Source organism: Dendrobates tinctorius, unplaced genomic scaffold (genome assembly GCF_039654945.1).
Source record: "Dendrobates tinctorius isolate UK_male_01 unplaced genomic scaffold, ASM3965494v1 ptg000104l, whole genome shotgun sequence".
Taxonomy (NCBI): domain Eukaryota; kingdom Metazoa; phylum Chordata; class Amphibia; order Anura; family Dendrobatidae; genus Dendrobates; species Dendrobates tinctorius.
Window position 1 is genome coordinate 11,388,439 of NW_027361772.1, and position 23,662 is coordinate 11,412,100.

Genomic DNA, 23,662 nt, shown 5'->3' on the forward strand with positions numbered 1-23,662 from the left:
CAGTTGTCTTGAGTCCACTTGTCACTGCATACCGTATAGCTATTAGGACTCATGGCTATTTGTGCCTCGTCTTGTAGCCCGTACCTGGCATTTTAGCGTTTTGTGGAATTGTGAAATGTTTCCGTGACACCGTGCGCCATTTCCTCTTATCCTTTTCTTTTATTATGTGATTTCTTGTTACTACTCATGTATTGTTGTAATAAAATTGTTATTCCTTTTTCTACATTTTGGATTCTGTACTCCATGTCTCTCGTAGGATAATAGTTGTTTAGGAGTAGGTCCAAACTATTGTATAGGATGACACGCTATTGCCCTTCGTTCGGTTGATTTTGACAGTCACCTATACTGTAGAGCCCTGGCCTAGAATGCAGCTACAGGCACAAACCAATCACTATGGAAGCACAAGGGTTAAACCGCTCGCGTACTCCTGTTGGAACCTTCGTTAGAACGTTCTTTTAACTCCTGCCATTCCAGGTCACACTGCTCAGCAGGCAGCACTTCTCATCGCCAGTACGGTAGTGACAGGGTTAAACAGAACGACGCCTTTAAAAGGCGGGGAGAGAGCGCCGCAGCTATAAATAGAGCCGCTGACGTCCAACCGCAGAGCTCAGCCCGATCAATGACACATCCCGAGGCCACGCCTTCCCCCGCGCTGTCACTCAGTGTTGGACTCAGCCAATGACGATTTGACGGAGGCCGAGCCTTCTGATTCCCACGCCCTCTCATTGGTTTCTACGCGGCGTGACGTCAGGATCACCGTCTCCTGGGTGACAAAGGAGGAGGAGGCGGGACAGTCGGCCGGAAAGAGGTGTCTACGGTGAAGGGAAAGAAATGTTCGCGGATTGGCTGCTTCCTCTGACACCTAGGCGGGACTCCGGCGACTATTGGCTGACGTATGTTGAATGACGCCAATTGTAGGCGTGGCCAGCAGGTGAGCGGGGTCCTAGAGGTATCGCATAGGAGGAGGAAAGAGGCTCCGCGGCCTGCGGGTCCTAGAGGTGACGGGGAGTCTGTGTGCGGGCTCCGGACGTGCCAGCACCCGAGGAGGCGGCCCCGAGGTGCGGACGGTTATATACGGTAAAGATGGGCGAGGAAGGGCCTGCTGCTGCGTCCTGGCGGGGAGACAGGCGGGAGGGGGATCGGCTGTAACGGGGCCTGAGGACGATGGACTGCGGGCGGCCTGTCACCGGGGGAGGCCTGGGGGACTGCGGGCTTGGCACAGGCCTCAGCTCCGGACGGGAGGGGATCGCGGGATCATCCGGCCTGTCCCGTCCGCAGGGAGAACACACGATGGGGCGTCCGTGGCCGCTCCGCACTGACGGGGCAGTGTCCGTGTCATGGCCGTGACCGAGGATTCCTAGCCCTGCTGTGTGATGGCGGGAGAGCACCGGCCCCAGCGCCCCGGTAACTGCTGAGCGCCCCCTGCAGGTAGTGCCAGGCCTGCACGTCTCCACCACTCCCTGTGGCTTGTCCCGCGCCCCTCCAGCGTTTGCCCCGCGCCCCTCCAGCGTTTGCCCCGCGCCCCTCCAGCGTTTGCCCCGCGCCCCTCCAGCGTTTGCCCCGCGCCCCTCCAGCGTTTGCCCCGCTCGCCCCGCACTCTTTCCAAATATTTGACCACCACCGTTCTGATGTTAATGTCCTATCATAAGGACAGGTCATTGATATCAATTATTATTGCTTATTGATTGATTATTGACCTGCCCCTATAAGTCTAGGTCTTAACAATGTGTCCTCCCTAGACCTGATACCAGGGATGAGACCGCGCTGTCACGCGCCACCCATGGCCTAGTCACTGTGTTTTATGATGTCTCATCCCTATGGACAACACAACGGCATGTCGACAAGGTTAAAAAGAAGGAAAGGCGGGCGTGGCGCCTGACAACGGCGGCGGAAGGGAACGCCGTGTAGAAGATGAGTGTTCGGATTGTTTGTTGTTTTACTGTTTTGCAAACACCGATAATCCTGGAGTCCAATTCCCAGAATGTTCCCGAGCAGCCGAATCACAGCAGACCCTCATTGCAGTGTTAATTCTCACATGTATGCTATAAATAAAGTTACTTGAAATCCTTTCCTGTATCTGCTCACACTTGTAGATCTCGGGGGCCCGGTACAGGGGCAGCTCCTGATTACCTCCAGCATGGACCGGTGCAGGGTGTGCACATGACAGGCTCCACCCTGGACCGGTGCTGCTCATCTGCCAGCGCTTTGTTCTCATAACCTGATAATGGTCTGGGGAGACTTTTAAGCCACTGACATAAAGCCGATTGGTACTATATGGCCTAATGGGGTGGAGCGTGACCCAAGATCTGTGTCACAAAATCCTAGAATGTTACAGTTGGAAGCGACCTCCAGGGTCATCATGTCCAACCCCCTTCTCAATGCAGAGGACTCACTACCATCTCAGACAGATGTTTGAAGACTTCCATGGAAGGAGAACTCACCACTTCTCGTGGCAGCCTGTTCCACTCATTGATCACTCTGTCAAAAAGTTTTTTCTAATATCTAATCTGTGTCTCCTCCCATTCAGTTTCATCCCATTGCTTCTAGTCTTTCCCTGTGCCAATGACAATAAAGATGATCCTTCTACAATGTGACAGCCCTTCAGATATTTGTAGACAGCTATTAAGTCTCCTCTCAGTCTTTTTTGCAAGCCAAACATTCCCAGATCCTTTATCCGTTCCTCGTAGGACATACTTTTCAGTCCGCTCACCATCCTGGTAGCTCTTCTCTGAACTTGCTTCAGTTTTTCCACGTCCTTTTTAAAACCAGCCCATTCTGTTCTGAACTCTGCTTAATACATTGCGTCAGTCCTCTTAGGATATTGCCCTACCACTATAGGAACCATAACCAGAGCTTCAGATGTGGAGATACCTGACCTTAGGCGATCGTGGCTTCTTGTGATAGCTGCTAATGATTTTGAAACCAGTTTAATTGCAATCATCTGATTACTGGACCCATCTTTATTCAGAATGTGGCCGTCTCCGATATGGCTGAGACTGATAGAGATGTGACCGTGGACTATGTGATCCATACAGCAAAAGATGGTCAAAGGTCATCTTCAGGGGTCATTGAGGCAGTAGGAGCCCACTTTGTTTTTTATTTTTTTTCTTTGTTTTCTAAAGGCTGCTGGCCTCTATATACCACCTTCCAGTTGATGCCTTTGGCAGTTTGAGTTTGACTCTAAAAAAAAAAAAATGATCATTTTCCAACTTAATGTCTCAAGTCTTGGGCCTCTCAGATTTTTTCTTATTTTGGCCGACCAAGGGATGGTGAAAAAAAAACAGTCCGTGTTTGTTCCAAGTCACTGGTCAAACTTGCTCATTCAAATCAATGGGTCTGTGTAAAACCAACAACAAAAAAATCACGTGTCCTCCAAGTGCTGGAGTTTGTGTATATTAGTGCTGTACAAAAGTTTTAGGCAGATTAGTGCTGTACAAAAGTTTTAGGCAGGTGTGGAAAAAGAAATCTACAAAGTGAGAATGATCTCATGAAGAGGGGTGTAAATAAATAAAAATGAGCTATCAGTTAGCCAAATGCAAAGTGAATGAATGAGAAATCAAAGTAAACTCAGTACTTAATAAACTACGTACTTGTACTTGCACACAATTTTTGAAGGAACTCGGCAGGGAGGTTGTGGCAAACATCTAGAACTAACCACTGATCTTCTGTGGATGTCGCTTGTGCAAATCCTTCTGTCTTCATGTGATCCCAGACAGACTGGATGATGTTGAGATCAGGGCTCTGCGGGGGCCGGATCATCACTTCCATGACTCTTTGTTCTTAAGAACATGATGGATAAGCATTTGCCTATTCTCAGAATTGGAACACCCTCCACCATGCTTCTCTGTTCCTGCAGACACTCATTACTGTTCCGCTCTCCAGCCCTCTAGGGAACAAACTGCCTTCTGTTACAGACAAGTATTTCACAGTTTTACTCATCAGTCCAGAGCTAAGGCTGCCATTTTTCAGCACACCCAGTTCCCTTATTTTCATACATAGTAGATTCAATTGACCTTGTTTCCATGTCTGAGGCATGAGTTTTGGTTGCAATTCTTACATGAAGGCCACTTCTGGCTAGAGTTCTCAAAACAGGAGATGGGTGTAGTTGGTTCCCACTGGTTGCCGCTGGTTTTGAGTTGATGGCACTGCTGGACATCTTCCAATTTCGAAGAGAAGTTAGCATGATGTGTATGTCCTCTGCTGCATTGAGTTTCCCTGGCCAACCACTGTGTCTTTGCATTTCAATGTTGCCCATTTCTATGTGTTCGAAATGCTGAGAAATACATGAAGATAACTTAATCATCATGTAATACCATCATGAGGCGTCTAACTCCAAATTTATTCTGGAGCAAGGCAACGACTCCAAACATACAGCCAATTAACAACTATCTTCAGTGATAGGCCACGTTCACACATTCAGCTTTTGGTCAGTATTTTACATCAGAATTCGTAAGCCAAAACCAGGAGTGGAAACATCAGAAGAAAAGTATAATAGAAACACATCACTATTTCTGTATTTATTTTTTTTTTTTTTTTTTTTTTTTTTTTACCCACTTGACCTAAAGAACAACAAGGAGTCGATCTCAGCATTATACAGGCTGTCTGAAGAGACAGAAGGATTTACACAGATGACATCCACAGTAGATCTGTGGTTAGTTCCCCAAGATGTTTAGATGCTGTTTTAAAGGCAAAGGGCGGTCACTAGAGATGGGCGAACCCAAACAATGAAGTTCGGCGTCCGTACTGAACACCTACTGTCCGAGCACGGACACCAAACAACACTTCACCGAGAAGTCCGTGTTACTGTTCGGGTTCAGCCGCCCCAAACACCGAGTGTTTGTCGTGCTGTCATGTGCATGACAGCGCTGCAAACACTGTTTCTGATCGGCGGTAAAATCATTATCTCCGGTCAGAGAGCCGAGGTTCCTACCCTGTCAAAAGACAGCGTGAGCACTCAGCTGTGATTGGAGGTATAAAGTTTACCTCCAGACCCTGGTGTCAGCTGATGGGACTACAGCTCCCATCAGCCAACGCCTGCTGCGCTAATAACAGTGAGAGCAGGAGCGGCTGATGAGAGGATTAATCTGCCGGCGCTTGCGCTCTAAATAGTTTAAAAACCTGGCATGAGTTCCCCTGTATTTTTGATAACCAATCAGTCAAAACTCACAGCTGGGGGCTGCGACCCTCAGCTGTCAGCGTTAGCAAGGCTAGTTATCAAGAATAGAGGGGTCTCCACCCTGTTTTGTTTTTTATATTTTTTTTTTTTTTATTATTTGAATAATTTAAAAAAACGGACTGAGATCACCCCACCCCTTCATTTTTGACAACCAGCCTTGCTAAAGCTGATAGCTGGGGGCTGATATTCTCAGGCTGGTGAATTGAATCCTTCGTCTCCTGTAATAAAACAAAAATAAAAAACAATTTCCCTCCCCTGTCTGTCGTTCTGTCCCACGCCATAATCCAAGTCTCGGGATTAATATTTTTCAAGCTGGACGGTGCCAAGATGTGACCTTCCAGGTTGAGAACCACTGGTGAATGAGCTGCTGCGAGCGCAGCATCAGTGACCGTCAGTGACGTCATCGAGGTTAATGTCAGTCACTGAGGCTGCGTTCCCAGCGGGGCAGAACTGCAGTGACCTTAGCACCGTGAGAAAAAGTCTCGCGATGCAGAGGCGAGTTCACCGCAGTTTAAATCCACCACAGTGAAATTCTCACACGGTGAAGTTATTTAGAGTGCTGGCGCCGACCGATGAATACTCCCATCAGCTCGTGCTCTCACTGTTGTTAGTGGCAGTAGGCGTTGGCTGATGGGAGCAATAGTCCCATCAGCCGACACCCGTGACCGGAGGTAAACTTTATACCTTCGATCACAGCTGCGGGCTCACTCTGTCACTTGACAGCGTGGTAACCACGGCTGTTGGACCAGCGAAAATGATTTTACCGCCGATCAGAAGCGATTGTGCGCATGGCAAACACTGGATAATGAGGTCCGGGTACTGTTCTGGTATCTGAACCCGAGCTTTTTGTAATTGTTAGGCCGAACCCGAACATCCAGGTGTCCGCCCATCTCTACTGGTCACACCTAAAACTGATTAGTCTTTCATCTTTGATAATTCTCTTTGCATTTTGTTTTTGTTTTTTTGCATATAAGATAAATAGATGCCACCTTGGAACACACAGACCAAAAATCTGATCCAGCACACTAATGGAGAAAAAGTAAATTTTTTCATTTATTTTTGGTTTTCTTTTGCCTAAACCCTCCTGCCGACTACTTGAGGCCTGTCAGAGATGAAGGCAGCAGCTCTGCCTTAGCAGTCACGTACTCAAGGAAGGGAATGTAGTCGAATTGTAGAAACTGGAAACCTCAGCGCAGAAATCTTCAATATTGCCCAAGTTCTGTAGTTAAGATCTGGCAAGCAAACAAATATGGTCTGACATTTGGACCTGCATGGAGGTCTTTCTCAGGGATATTTGTATGGTGTGAGCTGAGCTGGAGATGAGCAGTGGAGTCTCACTCAGGAGTACACTAGTGTCATAAGTCACGGTGCCGGGCAGGATGTTTGTCTGGTGGTGCCAACTTTTTAAATTTAACTGGACCATTAAAAGAATAAAAACAACCTTCCCGGGGTTGTCTGGTTAATGATGAGCATATATTGGTTTTGATCGGACCAATATTATTGTATGATCTTGTTAGTGCTCATCAGTAGGGTTATTGGTGATCCCCTTGTATAGTGACATCATGGCTACCGAGCTGTGATTGCAAAGATACTATTCATGACTATGAAAGTTCTTGTTGGCTACTAGGAAAGTAAAATAGACAGCAGCATGGTGTATACTCCTGATTAAATTATTGTCTCATGAGAACTTTAGTAGAAGTTGCGAAAGTGAATTTAAAACTAATGTGGCAGCGCCCCTCATTGTGAGGTATGATTGTGCCAGCATTCACACCAGATTGTGGATTGGCTGGTGATGGTTACATGGACTTGGACTCAGGGCTGTGGAGTCGGTAAGCCAAACATCCTACTCCTCAATTTCCTTGACTCCGACTCCACCAAAATGGGCTCCGACTCCACAGCCCGGCTTGGACTGACACTTGGAGGCAGTTACACTGGGCTGTGGACTGGCCGGCTGCTCACTGTGCACCTTTGTCCTGTTTAGATAACATATTGAGTTTACTATAATTCAGATCTCACGTTTCTGTCAATTTAGTAAAAGGAACTCTGCATGCAGAGCTGAGTCTGTGTTGTGTAGTGCAGGGTCAGTGGGGAAGGAAAGACCACCAAATGTAGAATCTGTGCTATGCCACCTCCGACCCTATACTAGCCGATCCCATGAAGAGGTATATGCTGCGGTAATAACGCAGCGGGAACCTCGTGACTTTAAATGACTTAGAAGGTCCCTATCGGTGGCTCTGAATCGAATGAATTGAGCCGGCAATAGGACCCTCACCAAATCCATGAGCAAAGAGAATCACAAATCCTTATTTCAGCACCAACTACAGCAGTCCATTGGCCCTGGACCGGAGACCCGAGAATCCCCTCCTACATGTGTTCTCATCTGCTGCCTCTTCTGATTTGAAGGCCAGGTTCAACATCATCGTTGAAGTGTGAAACACACCACATCACGCTGGGCCTACTAATCAGAAGAGATGTCGTAGGTATTCGCAGGTATGAGGCCGCTGTATCAGGGAACTGCAAATCATTTTGCTCAACTCCTAGTTTGGATAAGTGACAACTTTTTAATGTTGGGACTAACCCTTTTTTGGTGTGATTGGTCCATCAGATATTGTAATTGGGATGACTTTGGGAAATGTTTGTGATGTGACTAAACAACCTTGTGCTTTGTCCTTTTAGGTCCTAGAAATATAGGTGGGGGGCGCCTGTCCTGATCCTAGAGGTCCTGCCCGCCCCCCACCATGGGCAACGCCGCAACGGCCAAGAAAGGTGGTGAGATTGAAAGTGGTGAGTATAGTCTTGGAAGACCGGTTATCTATTATCATAACTGTCTACTACACTTTGTGGAGATGGGGCAGTAGGTGTTTTCATTTAGACCTTATGACTGTGCTGAGTGTGGTTGTGTTGGTAAAAGGTATTTTAGGAGAAACCAAAGATTGAGCTCTGTTTCGTACCCAGCAGTAGACCCAAGCCCTACATTGATGTGAGAATTGATTAATATTCTCCAGCACCTAGGATGGGTCTGCTTTCTATAGGCTTTATTTATGAAGGGCATATTTTGGGTTTGGATGACATCTCTGAAGAACCCTTTCTTGGGAACACTCCTGGTACACAAGTAGCTTAGTAGAAAAACTGGGTTGGATTTCAGCGCATCACTGATATAGACCTACACATCAAAATGGGAATTCCCATCTTTCGAGGCATAGCACTAACAGATATTACCCATTTCTGACTGGTAGGAGTCCGACTTCTGGGACCACCATCGATCATAAGATTCATAAGATTATACTATCTGCATCGCTCTGTATATGGCATAGCCAGAAGCTTCGCTTTGCAAGGAAGAAATAAAACAAGACCCGGCTTTGTCTTCCCCTTTTCTCTTAGGATCGATGAAGGTCCCACAGGTCAGATCCTCGTCGATCATAAGGTGATGTCATATCACAAAATAATAGTGCACTATATGGACAAAATATTGGGACACACGCATTAATCATTAAATTCAGGTTTATCATCCGCCTCCTTCGCCCCCGGTGTATAAAATCCAGTCTCCCTGATACCAGCCCGGTCCTGTATTAGGAGCCTCCGGGGGAAGAAATCTGTTGATGACGTTTCTTCTTCCATCACCTGTAAGTGATATTATTGAGAAGTGGAAGGAACCGCAGTGACTCAGCCACAAAGTGAAGACCATGTAACATTACAGAGCGGGGTCACTGATGCTCTGCTGACTCCATAACTGCAGAGTCCAGACCTCCTCTGGTATTAACATCAGCACAAAGACTATGCCCCCTCCGGGAGCTTCATTTCATGGATTTCCATGGCCGAGCAGCTGCATCCAGCCTTACATCACAAAGCACAGTTCCAAGCATCGGATGGAGTGGAGTAAAGCTGCCACCACTGAATTCTGGAGGAAACATGCTCTGTGCACTGACGGATCACGCTTCTCTATCTGGCTTCTGATGGACAAGTCTGGATTTGGCGATCGCCAGGAGAACGTTACCTGCCTGTCTGCATTGTGCCAACTATACAGTTTGTTGGAGGATGAATATGCTATGGGGCTATTTTCAGGGGTCGTCCTTGGCTCTTAATCCCAATGAAGGGAAACTTAATGCTTAAGCACAAGACAATTGTAGTTTTCACCTTTGTGAGAACAGTTTGGTGAAGGACCTTCACCATGACTGTTCCCATTGCACAAGGTCCATACAGACATGGTTGGGGGAGTTTGGTGAGGAAGAACCTAACCGGACATCAACCCCATCCAACGCCTTTGGGATAACCGAGATTGCGAGCTCGTCTCGTCCTGTAAGCTATGCTTATAATGTGCAAGGTGTCCCAATGCTCTGGTCCATATAGTGTATATGCCTGTTTTTGGCCACACTGTATAAATAAAGGAAGAGCTATAACTAGTAAAGTTGTCAGTCATGTGACCCTACTAACCAATCGGCACATATGGATCTTTGAGTCATTAGATCTTGCAATCTTATAACCTCACTATAGAAGACAAGGTGCTCACTGTGTATTGGGGTACCGAATTTTTTGGGGTAATTCACTGTCGATCAGGATTCAGATCCTTTAATTGGTACAATTCAAGACTTGCATATGAACTAAATGATTCTGCTGGATATTCAGTTTTTCTTTCTGCCTACATGTATATATGTGCCCATTCTTCATCCTTTAATCTCATACATTAAAACTCTAATCTGGCATGTTTGTGATTGGCAGACACTGGATTACTGGATTTCCATATCACTGGATTTTTTTTCTACCTTTAGTTCTGACATGATTATTAACGGACATTCCCCACTAATTTTGTTTCAATTGCCGACTCTTGCCGTGCTGTGCCATAGACCTCATTTATCAACTGTCTGACAAGTTAAACTGTTTATTGCTTATGGTAAACCAAGTTGATTACATGTTTCCAGGGCAATTTACACTATAGCTATCACTGCAGGGGAAGTTGCAGTAGAATATTTGTCTCTAGCGCCAACTGTCACTTACTTCAGGGAGGTTATAGTAGAATCTGTATCTAGCTCCTCCCCCTCCTCCTTAGAACCTTATGAGCGCGCCGACTGTAACTGTCACTTCAGGGTGGTTACAGTAGAATATGTATCTGGCTCCTCCCCCTCAGGACCTTATGAGCACCGACTGTAACTGTCACTTCAGGGAGGTTACAGTAGAATCTGTATCTCGCTCCTCCTCCTTAGAACCTTATGAGCACCTACTGTAACTGTCACTTCAGGGAGGTTACAGTAGAATCTGTATCTCGCTCCTCCCCCTCCTCCTTAGAACCTTATGAGCACCGACTGTAACTGTCACTTCAGGGAGGTTACAGTAGAATCTGTATCTCGCTCCTTACCCTCCTCCTTAGAATCTTATGAGCACCGACTGTAACTGTCACTTCAGGGAGGTTACTGTAGAATCTGTATCTAGCTCCTCCCCCCTCCTTAGAATCTTATGAGCACCGACTGTAACTGACACTTCAGGGAGGTTACTGTAGAATCTGTATCTAGCTCCTCCTCAGAACCTTATGAGCACCGACTGTTACTGTCACTTTAGGGAGGTTACTGTAGAATCTGTATCTAGCTCCTCCTCAGAACCTTATGAGCACCGACTGTAACTGTCACTTCAGAGAGATTACAGTAGAATCTGTATCTAGCTCCTCCCCACTCCTCCTTAGAATCTTATGAGCACCGACTGTAACTGTCACTTCAGGGAGGTTACTGTAGAATCTGTATCTAGCTCCTCCCCCCTCCTCCTTAGAATCTTATGAGCACCGACTGTAACTGTCACTTCAGGGAGGTTACTGTAGAATCTGTATCTAGCTCCTCCCCCCTCCTCCTTAGAATCTTATGAGCACCGACTGTAACTGTCACTTCAGGGAGGTTACTGTAGAATCTGTATCTCGCTCCTCCCCCTCCTCCTTAGAATCTTATGAGCACCGACTGTAACTGTCACTTCAGGGAGGTTACTGTAGAATCTCTATCTCGCTCCTCCCCCTCCTCCTTAGAACCTTATGAGCACCGACTGTAACTGTCACTTCAGGGAGGTTACTGTAGAATCTGTATCTTGCTCCTCCCCCTCCTCCTTAGAACCTTATGAGCACCGACTGTAACTGTCACTTCAGGGAGGTTACTGTAGAATCTGTATCTAGCTCCTCCTCCTTCTCCTTAGAACTTTATGAGCGCCAACTGTCATCTATCAAAGTAATGGGGAAATCTGTCTTCATTGAATACAAGTGTTACCTCTGACTACAGAGATTAGTCCAGAAGGAAAAAGGAGAAGATTAAAATTTAGATTACTCTTTAAGAAATAGTGTTACTCTGGTTGCTCTTTGCAATGAGGCCGTTTTTCTTCCTGTTCAGGCCATTCATTGGGTAGTACCATGTCGGAAGCTTCCCTACTGCAGACCATTGCACCTCTACTGTTGCCTCCCTGATGTATTGTACAAGCTGAATAATAGGGAGGATGGTATCTTCTGGGTCCAGGCACCTTGTAGCTGAGGCACAAGTACAGTTTAGTTGTCAGCCCTTCGGAACTCGTTGCCTACGTTGCCCTCGCGACTGCAGTCACAGTCCTTTTATATGAGATTTGGGGACGACGCAGGTTATTGGTGTGAGAATTAATGAGGGGATTCAATGGAGTCCATGGCGATGTCACTGCTCGTTGCATCAGAAGAGTAATTAAAACCTTGTGAGAATGGCAGACTGGGTTTACATGTCATCGGTTAAAAGTCCACAGCTCTGATGGAGGTTTAGGACAACGGGGCACAACTGCCAGGTCCGGTGTAAATAATGGGTTAATGGCGCCACGCTGCAGGTCGCTTGTAATGAGCTTTTATCCCGGGTTAATCCCCTTTAGCAGATATAAATAGCTGGCCCATCCCCTTATAACAGGGTCAGACGTGGGCTGTTGCGTCTCTTCCTGCCCCCTCTTCTTCCTCCCACCTCCTGTCCAGGACTCTACAGAGCGTTGCACCCACTGGCAGTGGATGCTCCGTCGCCGATGCTATCCTCCACCACGGGCATTTTTCGGCGCTGGAAACTGGCTACGTCACAGCTCGGTCCCCCGACCCCTGCTCTGGACCGAGTGGAGTTTGATCGTTACGGTACTGGCTTGATTGCGGCTGCGCAGTGTCTAGGTCTGAGCTCTATGACTAGTGCAGGCATGCTGGGAGAAGGATCACGCACACAGCAGGCAAAGACAGACTTACCTTTTTTAGGAAAAATAATTGACATTTACAAGTTTAAGGTGGCCGTTCCTCCATAGGGTGGGGTCTACATCTATATCCACGTTCCTTCTGACACCATTTTGGTCTCCCAGAACATCTGGGTTGTCGCACTTTATTTAATGGATGTGTGTTTTCTGGCCCTTAACCTCTTATACAGTGAGGAAAATAAGTATTTGATACACTGCCAATTTTGCAAGTTTTCCCACCTTCAAAGAATGGAGAGCTCTTTAATTTTTATCTTAGGTACACTTCATCTGTAAGAGACAGAATCTTAAAAAAAAAAAAAAAAAAATCCAAAAAATCACATTGTAGGATTTTTACATAATTAATTTGTGTTTTGTTGCATGAAATAAGTATTTGATACAATAGAAAATCAGAACTTAATATTTGGTGCTGAAACCTTTGTTTGCAATTACAGAGGTCAGACGTTTCCTGTGGTTCTTGACCAAGTTTGCACACACTGCAGCAGGGATTTTGGCCCCCTCCTCCATACAGATCTTCTCCAGATCTTTCAGGTTTTCGGGGCTGTCGCTGGGCAACATTGAGTTGAAGCTCCCTCCAAAGATTTTCTGGAGACTGGCTAGGCCACTCCAGGACCTTCAAATGCTTCTTACGGAGTAATTCTTTAGTTAGTTTGGCTGTGTGTTGTGGGTCATTGTGATCCTGGAAGTCCCAGCCACGACCCATCTTCAATGCTCTTGCTGAAGGAAGGAGGTTGTTGGCAAAATCTTGCGATACATGACCCTCATCCATCCTCCCTTCAATATCGTGCAGTCATCATGTCCCCTTTGCAGCAAAGCACCCCCAAAGTATGATTTTTTTTTTTTTCCTTCCCCACCATGCTGCACGACTGGGATGGTGTTCTTGGGGTTGTACTCATCCTTCCTCCAAACACGGCGAGTGGAGTTGATACTAAAAAGTTCTATTTTGGTCTCATCTGACCACATGACCTTCTCCTATGTCCTTCTTACAGACCTATCCATTCTTTGTAGGTGTGAAAACTTGCAAAATTGGAAGTGTATCAAATACTCCCCCCCCCCCCCCCCCCCCCCCCAAGCACACTGTATATCATGGTTAGGAGGATGATTGGCCTGTGTGCTCTAATGGCGGAGGGATACCTGCTCCAATCATCTTCTGTAATCTTACATTAGGGTGCAGGTAGTTCTTGTACACTGGTCCATTTAATATATACATGTAATAGCACCCATGTTTATCCAAACTTTCCTAATTATGTTCAGTGTTTGGTAGTATTTGTGCTTGTCATCTCCCCTCTTAAAGGAACCTGTCTCCATGCCGTCTAATCTGCAAGCCCCATGTTATAGAGCAAGGGAAGCCGAGTAAATTGATATATAGAGCCGCTGACCAAGGAAGTAACTGCATGGGATTGGTAACGTCACCATTGCTACTTTTGGTGTTTTTTATAGCATTACAAACCTTTTTGTTTAAGGTTGTAAATGTAACTTCAAAGGGAAAGTGCCGTGATTTTAATTTTATTTATTATTGATTAAACAATCAATTATTTTAATACAAAATTAACTACTTTAATAGTTTTTGATTTATTGACTTTTATGTTTTCCACTGGGGGCTGCCATTTTCACTAGTGGAGGTGCGTGTGTCTGGGCACGACACTTGCACACCTCATTTGCGGCAGCCATGTGCATAAGGGTAGTTTCACATTAGCGTTTACGGCCGCAGCGTCGGGCTGCGCACGGCCGCCGATAAGCCCTGCCCCGCCTCTACAGGCGCATGACGCTGCATGCGTCCTGCGTCCCCTATCTTTAGCACTGGGGGGACAGGCCGAGCACAGGTATGCGTTTGGCGGCGCATGCGTCCTTTTGACGGTGTGCCGACCAGCGCCAAACGCAACCTGTAGCAATTTGGTGCGGTCGGCGCAGCGTCAAAAAGAAGCATGAGCTGCCAAACGCATACCTGCACTCGGCCTGCGTCCCCAGTTCTAAAGATAGGGGACGCAGGAGGCATGCAGCGTCATGCGCCCGTATGCGGAGCTACCGGCGGAGGCGGGGCTTAGCTGCGGCCGTAAACGCTAATGTGAAACTACCCTAAGAGCCAACGGTTCAGACTTTAAGAGCTTGTTCACACGTTGCAATTTTTTTTTTTTTTTTTTTTTTCATGGGTAATAGACGCTGCACTTTACTATACCCACAAGTGTGAGTTTTCTGAAATCTCATACACACGCAGCTTATGTTTTCCTGGTGGACTTGAACCATCTAAGCAATGTTGCCAATTCTGCAGCATGCCGTTCGTTTCAGCAGTTTTGTAGTGTTTTTCAACCATGGGGGTGGGGATGAGTGTTTTTATGCAGCTTTATCTCCTGCCAGCACTCTGGTTTTTGGTGCAGAAAATTTTGATGCAATTACCAAATTCGTGCACGTACTCTAAAGACGAAGGTAAAGTTATATATACCCCATAGAAGTCTATGGGGAGGGGGGCATAGGGTAAGATGGCATCAGACACACAGTGCTGCTGCGCTTTGTATCTCGCACCTGTGCTGGATTCACAGCTACAATGCTCTTTATGACATTCCTTCTGCTGCTGCTTCTGAATTGGTGATATAGAGAAGAGGAGATCCTAACCCGCTCCATGTACAGTGTATGGAAGACATCATAGACGTTCGTCTCTGCACTCTGTTGAGTTGAGCTCAGGGGAAACTGGCAGAGATCCAGCAGATGGTGAAGGGAGGGAGGAATGCAGGAAACACACCTTATAGTGGGTAGAATTAGTGTTATTCCTCATGTCACAAGCAACAGATAATTCTTTAGAACAATCTGACGCGACAGGTGCACTTTTTAGTGAACTAGAGTCAGGGGGCTCCTGATTCATTAATCCTGACTCCGGGGCGTCTGACAGGTGGCTTGCGTTTTCATGCACCTGGCTACAAATTTTGATCTCGTGAAAGACTGGAGTAAGATTGGTGGCGTAAGGCTCGTCACGAGTTTGTGGAGCGGGTGTCGCCACACCTCGTTGCAGCCAGCTCTGCCCACTTTGTTGGAGCGGTCTGGATCTTGCGTGAAGATTATGCCCAAAAATTTGCAATTTTTCAAATCTTTAATTATGGCACAGTTCTGCTGTAATCGCTTTGATGAATCAAGGCCATGATATATATGGTGAAGTTTGTCCTGGTCATACGACGCCCTGGTTGTGAAGTGGTTAAGGTCTCCCCGCTGATAGGCGCAGCAATTCGCTGTACGAGTCTCCAGCCACTGGAAGTTGTGCGGAATGTCAAGGATTTTCCCTGGAATGTAAACTTCCCAGTAATCCCAGGAATATAGGGGACAGCGGATTCACCACACATTCTACTTACAGATAATTCCATTAATGTAGAGAACACCAGATCTGGGATATTGGCTCCCCCTGTTGCCAAATTGAAGGCTCAGTGGTGGGCTAATCGGCTTGCTGCTTTTGTACACCACCTGACATTTTTTTTTTTTTTTTGGCTTCTGTAAAGCAATATTTTTTTTTTCTGGTTTGCTGCTGTAGAGTGTCAGTATGTACTTTAATGTAGCCAACTACCCTGCAAGACAGATAATCACAGCTCTCTCTGCTCCTCTGCCTCTTCCTACCACGTCTCTCAGTGGTATAGAAAAAAGGCAGAAGTTTGAGTGGTTGGTACAGATTGCAGTAGGGGGGAAAGTATCTACTGTCTCCGGGAGGAGGAGGAGCGCACATGGCAATAAAATAAGTGCATGATAGATTTTGTGCTGATAAAGAGCTAATGAAGACTGCAGCTACCTTTTATTACAGACATCTCAAATTCAGCCTTTATTGCAGGAAGGGACATTCCCACGAATGAAGAATCGGAAACTTGAATCAGACTGAAAAGTGCATGTGAAGGGGGGTCTGGAAATGAAGAAAGGAATGTTGCAGCCTGGAACATAGTTTTAGTTAGTTCAGTTTAACTATGTAAAAATTACCGTATTTTTCCGACTATAAGACATACAGGACCATAAGACGCATCTAGATTTTAGAGGTGGAAATTAGGAAAACAAACTGAAGCAAAAAATGTGGTCATTTCTGTACTTAATATCTTCTATCCTGGTAAATATGGTGCCCTCATCCCCATCCTGATACACATGACCCATCATCCCTACGCTGGTATGCATGGCTCCGTCATCCCTAGCCTGGTAGGAATAGACCCCCTCATCCCTATACTGGTATGCAGGGCCCCCCATCTCGTCTAAGTATGCATGGCCTCATCCCTATCCCTGGTTTGATTGACGCCATCCCGGTCCTGGTATTCATGGTCCCATTCTTATCCTGGTATGATAGACCCCATCCCGCTCCGGGTATGCAGGGTCCCATTCTTATCCCGGAGAGCCTGTTAGTTGTGACTGTCACACAGCCGCGACACATGCAGCTGCGCTTCCGTACAGCTGATCATCGGGAGCGCTCCAGGTATCCGGGTTCCCAATGCAGCTTCTTCCGTAAGCGCTATAGCTTGCCGAATAAGGAGGAAGCTGACGATATTCGCTCATCTCTACTCAGCACCTTTCCTTCAAGACTTTTTGAAGTCATTCCAGGTGACGACCTGATGAAGCTGATTAAGAGAAGAACAAGGGGGTGTAAATCTGTCATCAGAGTAAAATGGGCGTACCTTGAGGAATCTAAAGTTTCAAGCACCACTGCAGAGTTTTTTTTTTTTTTTTTTCCTATATTTTCCAACCAGATAGATCTCAGTAATGTAAGTCCCCTGGCCCTAGTATTATACGTACCATCCGCCGTCTTCTGTTGTTCCTGCACCGCCATCTTGTGTCCTTATTGACCAGAAGTAAAGGTCACAACCTCTCAATGCAAGTCTGAGAGCCTCTTTTGGACTAACATTGAGAAGTGACCCCCCAGTCTCACCCAGCATACTCTGGAAGGTCAAAACTTGCTGAACAGGACCACGTCGGCATTATCGGGAGCAGCAGAAGACTGCAGCCGGTATGTATATGACTAGGGGCAGTGAGCAGACATTAGTAATACCACTACAGGGGTGAAATAAGAATCCACAAGTGGGGCGCTATCACAATTCCAGTCTTCTGCACGTGGTTCTGTGGCTACGGGGCAGTTTTGGCTTTAAGCCCAGTTTGCTAGGTTTTGCTGCTACGTTGCAGCGCAGTACAAGTGAATGGGGTTGGAATAGGGGACTGCAACGAGCAAATCAGACATGGCCGGACTCTTGGACTTGCTTGTCACAGTCCTCTGTGGGTGGCAATGCGACCCCCATAGACCTGCATTGTGGTACGATGTAGCTTTGGCCATGCGACAGGTGTAGCCCCCACCTAAGATTTAGCAGTGGAGAACCCCTATAAACTTAAATGACTGGTTAACCCCATTTGCCCATGAATTGCCAGGTGAAGAGGGCATGCACTGCGGTGATCCCTGGCGAGGGTGGCAGAGGGGGGATGTTGTAACCTGGAGGGTGTGAGCTGGATGAGACTAGGAGTGATATAAAGCCCTGGAATAGAGGAAGGCACCCGGCTGTTTGTGTGTACACAGCGCCTGTCCTCGCCGCTCCTGGGCGTGGTGACTTCAGTTCACGCTGACCATAAATCATGCATCCCCTGATGACAGTCTGCAGCTAACTAGGTGAGTTGGAAATTTCCATCGGTGGCAGTACCACTAGGTGGCGCTGCGGGCCAAGTCTATTACTACTCAGTCTAGAAAAGTAGAAGGTGCCCATTGGTTACTGGTTACTCTGGGATTCTGGATGAAAGGCCCGTGAGACCCTCCTATACGACAGAGGCATTTTATCTTCGACTTCCCCATTTCACACAGCTGTGATTGACTCATTTCCCTGAATTACTGCAGTTTCCCACAGTATTCTCGCTGCAGGATCAGACCGTACCCTATATCTCCGCTTCCTGGGAGTGCGAGATGGGGCCGAAACAAAAAGTTTGCCCCTCCTGTAGGTGGCAGTAGAAAGCCAATTACAGCTGTGCACAATGAATGAACCACCACTCTCATCTGGACTTTTATTGATGATGGTTGCGTCCATAAATGACAACATGAATTTTAAGCATTTTTCTACGTTTCTGATGCAGTCTTTTTTTTTCTGTACCTGTATAGCTTTTTTTTTTTTTGTGTGCATCCTTTTTCATGTAGTAGAAGCGTATAGGAATTTGCCTCAGTATGCACAATACCCGGAGTATTCTGCATTTTGTGGGGGAAAGTCACACAATTGCTACATATGCAGTCTCCTCTATTTAACCGAAGACTTTAGAGCGTTCCTGTTCTTTCAGAAAGACAAAGTAGAAGAGCTCGCATCCCCCACAAGTAGTTAAACCTGCTCTTGGTGCACACATCTGTCTAGAAACTGCCCTAGCAATCATGCTCTATAACTTGACATCCACAGTTCTTTTGAGTGGGCGGTTCTTTTTAATCAGCATTCTGCCAGCACCATAGGTGCTAGAAATTCATTTCACTAGTTTCCTAGGATGCATTACTCCTGCCATAGCTTGCATGCCCTGAACTTATATTATGTCTGTATACCATTTGATGGGCAAGAAAGTAGCTATAGAGACATAGTTTCTGTCCCCCTCATCCCATATTGCCAAATGAATGGTCCTTGAAAATAAAAATAACACATGAATTAATAATGAGCGCAAGTATCGCGGGTGCTCGAGTGACATGTTCAAGTCCCCACATGTTTTGTGCTTGTTTAACAGGCATAAAACATGCGGCCGCGTGGACGTGAGCATCCGCGATACTCTGTGAGCTCCCTAGGCAAACTCTGCTAACAAGCTCTTAGGCTCATTACCAAGGTGGATATAATCTGTCATCAGGGTCCCGTCCGGTTTTTACCGAGTCGTAGTGATGAGCGGATCAGTTTGCAAGACTCCAGTCCCGCGGCGTGGTTGGTGAAATCCGGCACGTAGACTAGAGGCCCACGCATCTTACCTTCTGGCGCCTATGCCGTGACTTTTGACTAGCCATCCTAGACAAATGAAATGCCGCTCTGGGGACGCTGACCTGAATGATGGACCAGAGTCCCGCTAAACTGATCTACTGAATGGGAGAAGCTTTACTTGTGTTTTTTTTCATACAGGAAATATGGATGAGACCGAGATTGCAAAATCTGGCACATTGACCAAAATGGATCCCTCACATATCGAGACTTAGCAGTGGATTTCATTTTTCTATGTTTAAAGCCAATGTGACAGTCAGTAGGTCAATTTCCATGTAGAAAAATTCCACAAAATGTGGGTGACATTTGTAAAATTGCTGCTGTTACTGATGACCTTACACCCCACACGTATGGATGTGCCCTCACCGCTGATCAGTGGACCAGCAGGTACACATGGTTGTGGTTGGCTGGAACATCTCACCACTTTCTGCTCCCAAATGGTCCTACAATGGCCTTTGTGAGCTGCTACTTTCCAGCACCTTGTCACTCAGGCGATGAGTCTATGACGCCTGTCTTAGGCTAGTTTCACATTAGCGTTTACGGCCGCTGCTAAGCCCCTCCCCCTGCCGTGCCTCCGCTGGTAGCTCCGCCTACGGACGCATGACGCTTCATGCGTCCTGCGTCCCCTATCTTTAGTACTGGGGACGCAGGCCGTGCGCAGGTATGCGCTTGGCGGCGCATGCGTCCTTTTGACGCTGCGCCGAGCGCACCAAATTGCAACCTGTTGCGTTTGGTGCGCTCGGTGCAGCGTCAAAAGGACGCATGCGCCGCCAAGCGCATACCTGTGCACGGCCTGCGTCCCCAGTGCTAAAGATAGGGGACGCATGCAGCGTTATGCGTCTGTTTACTAGAAGCTAAATAGTGCCCTGAGGCATTGGCGCGCTGGGGTTCCGGGTGCTAATACAACCAAGGGCAACATCTATAATGGAGTTAGAGTTTTGTCACCCAGTTTGCTTGCATTTCCTCTTGGCTTGCTGTTTGCCTTATATACTCCAGAAGCAAAGTAATGGATTAGTAGTAAAATGGCCTTAATGCAAATGTCTAAAGCTGGAAAACTGGATTGGGAGCTGCATCGGGCACCAGGACGGAATAGCTGAACATATAATCCTAGTTTTAAGGTTGGAAAAATACAGACATCTATTGAGTTCAATCTACAACCTAACAAGTTGATGCAAAGGCAGATGCTAATTGCCCCATATTAGGAAAAAAAAATTCTTCCCACTCCACACATGGCAATCAGACTAGTTCCCTGGATCAACGTCCTTTAATAGAATCTAGTGCCCATTAATATTAGATCTATCAAGAAAGTCATCCAGGCCCTTCTTATCCTTTTGTAGTGAATCAACCATTACAACATAATGTGGCAGAGATTCCCATAGTCTCACTGCTCTTACTGTAAAGAATCTATAGTCTTGTTGCTCTTACAGTAAAGAATCTGCTTCTGTGAATGACCCTTCTTCCTTCTGGATGTAGATGATTCCCCCCTTGTCATCTTCACAGGCCTAGGTGTAATAAGATGAGGGGGTGAATTGACTAAAAAACTGCAATACTGGAATTATGATTTTTTTTTTTTTTTTTTTTCAATCAGGTTAAATATTCTTATATTTTGATAAATCTGACATTTCTAGACGCGGCAATGCCAGATGTTTTCTTTTTTTTTTTTTTTATTTTAACAGTATAATATTAAAATACATATTCTAACTAAAGCATACAGCAGCACACACTGTAAGCACTAAGATGCATGCAAACAATGAATATATGTAATATGAATCACATTACTGTGTGTGAGTATATTATATAGAAAGCTGTAAAAAAATAAACATTTTTTTCACCTTAATTGACGCTAACCTACAACGGTCCGATCGCGTATAACTTTATACTGTAAAATCATATTATTGCAGAATATAGTGTAATCACAGTCTACTTTGAAGCTCAGCTTATGTCAGAACTTCAAAGCAGTACCAAAATATAGTTTTTTTTTTTTTTTGGTTTTTTTTTAGCAGGTCCCCAGCTGTCGTAGTAACCCAAAAGCGTCCAGCGGTTGTCACATGCACGTGCCACAGAGTGCACACGTATGAGCTGTAACGTCCTTTAAATGCTGCTCTCAGCTATTGACAACGGCGTCTGAATGGTTAATGGGTGTGGCCAGAACTTGGCTCCTTTTAGCCCCCTCCACACACGGCATCTTGGCGCAAGGCGTATAAATAATAGACGTATCTGGCATCGCTACGTCCGTAAAAGTCAAATCCATGTTTCTCAGTTGCCTTGCGTCTCACCAAAAAAATGTAACAAGATAAAATTGGTGTATATTTCTGAAAATGGTAATGGGGGGAGTGAGTCGGCGCACCTCGCAAAAATCAAGTTCTGCCACAGCTTTACTGATGGAAAAATAAAAGTTCTAGATATAGGGCAAAAAATTTTTCACATTGGCGTCTTCGTTCTGTCCTGAAGACTCAAGTTACTTGGTCCTTTTTACCATCCAATGCATAAAAACAAAACTTGAGAAACTATGGCAGAATTGCATTATTTTTCACTATTCCTTCTTACTTTCTAGTGCATTATATGGTAACTTGAATGGTGTCATTGAAAACTAGAACGCATCTCGTGAAAAAATAAGTCTAGATCAAAGTGTAAAAAAAAAAAAAAAGTTATAGTTCTTGGAAGAAGTAAAGGAAAAAAAACGAAAGCGCAAAAAGACGAAAAATGTCTGGGTCATTAAAGGATTAAGGCTTGGTGCAAAAACCAGACTGTTGTGACCGTGACGAGGTCGTCAGAGGGGTCTTAACGTTTGACCCCCTCTCTTGTCGCCATCACATACGGTAATCTAAGCTGAAAAGGGGCAAATGTGGATTTTTCCCAAATTGTAAGATGCCACTTACCTTCTGTATGGCAGAATCTGAGCCTTCACCTCAAGTGATGGTCATCCTGACACCCAAGATACTGTAGCGTAGGGGCATACGATACCCCCGCCCTCCTTGTAGGTATGAGGTGGATACATCAAGGTCTTCACATGCATGTGTGTAGTACCAGGCAGTGCAGGGAGATAAGAAAGCAGACACCTGGCAGGAAGACAGCTGGCGTACCCTGTTCAGTCCAGATACTCCGCTCAAGAGCACTTGCTTTCCCGATTCCTCCCTCCGTCACTGAATTGCGTGCCTGTCTTATTAGCCTTGTCTGCAATCTCCAACCTGTAACTCTCCAGCTGTTGTAAAGCTACGAGCATTTTGTTAGGGCATGCTGGGGGTAGTAGTTTCCCAATAGCTGGTGAGTCACAGGTTGACTACTGCTTTACTTTATTCATGGTGCCATCTAGTTTTCTCCACTTTGCTCCTACATTTCTTCTATTCATGCGCTGGTGGTCTTTCTATTGTTACATCCCCCCCCCCATATACACATGTCTGGCTTCATTGGATTGAACTATACTTAATGAGACCCCCCCATCCCTTTGTGTGCATGTGACAGATTTGGCTGCATATCCATGTTATTTTAGACCCCCTTGTCTAAGGCAAGGAACTGGGGTCGTCGCTGTCATTTTGTAGTTAATCGCACTATTTTTTCCCCCTGCTAGATATTACACTGCATTTTGTGGAAAGGTCTCCTCTTTCTGCAAATGTGGTCCATGCCAGTCTCATGCTGTGAGTGATCCACCTCAGCTTTCATGCTCTGCTTCACCCTCTCATGGAACACGTGGTCCGCCTCTTTTCCCTCCTACCTTGTGTGGTCCACCTGAGCCTTCCTTCCTTGCCTCACCCCCTCATAAACTATGTGGTCCGTCTCATCCCCTCATGTCGCATTGTTCACCTCAGCCCTCTTGCTTGGCCTCACACTTTCATATACCGTGTGGTCCACCTCACCTGGTCATACCAGCATTGTCCACCTCAGCACTCCTGCCCTGCTTCACCCTATCATGTCACATTTGGTCCGTCTAACCCCCTTATACCCGATGTGGTCAACCTTAGCCCTCTTGCTCTGCCTCATGCTGTCATATTGCACGTCTGCCTCTCCTCCCCTTGCACCCTGCCTGGGCTGCCTCACCTTCATGCCTGTATCTCCTTGTTTTATCCAATCTGTTGTCCTTCTGCACTTTATTACGACCATCCCTGCCTTGCATTTGCATTGTTTGTCTCCCCCCTTCATCTTTGACCTCTACAACCTCCACATCTCTGTCCAGGCCTCAGCCTCTCACCTTCCTTGTGTTCATTCACCACGTTGCTCCTTGAAGTTGTCTCTCCCTCCTCTCCCTGCTCCAGGTCTCTCTCCTCTGCCCACTCTCCTCCCCTTTTGTTTTTTATCAAGACTGCCCCTCCACCCCCTGTCAACAAGAGAGACCTGCAGCTGGCTGATAAGAGGGCAAGCA

At 46.3% G+C, this 23,662-nt stretch overlaps 1 protein-coding gene and 1 long non-coding RNA gene across 5 annotated transcripts in view; one reads left to right on the forward strand and one right to left on the reverse strand.

Annotated features, from left to right (window-relative positions):
• Positions 1-779: 779 nt before the first annotated feature.
• LOC141100336 (cAMP-dependent protein kinase catalytic subunit alpha) overlaps positions 780-23,662 on the forward strand; it is a 44,228-nt gene continuing 21,345 nt past the window's right edge. Inside the window, exons 1-2 of one of the 4 annotated variants that reach the window (XM_073588742.1) lie at positions 780-931; positions 7,853-7,960. In XM_073588742.1, coding sequence (XP_073444843.1) covers positions 7,915-7,960 — 46 coding nt within the window. In that variant the 5' untranslated portion in view covers positions 780-931; positions 7,853-7,914. Of the gene's footprint in view, positions 1,078-7,852; positions 7,961-12,157; positions 12,276-23,662 lie in introns of those variants that run through there. The other 3 variants (XM_073588743.1, XM_073588741.1, XM_073588740.1) reach the window with 3 other exon arrangements.
• Positions 20,551-23,593, reverse strand: LOC141100337 (uncharacterized). Its single transcript, XR_012234676.1, has 2 exons — positions 22,185-23,593; positions 20,551-20,807 (listed from the first exon to the last, which is right to left on the reverse strand). It is a non-coding gene; the product is annotated as an uncharacterized lncRNA (long non-coding RNA).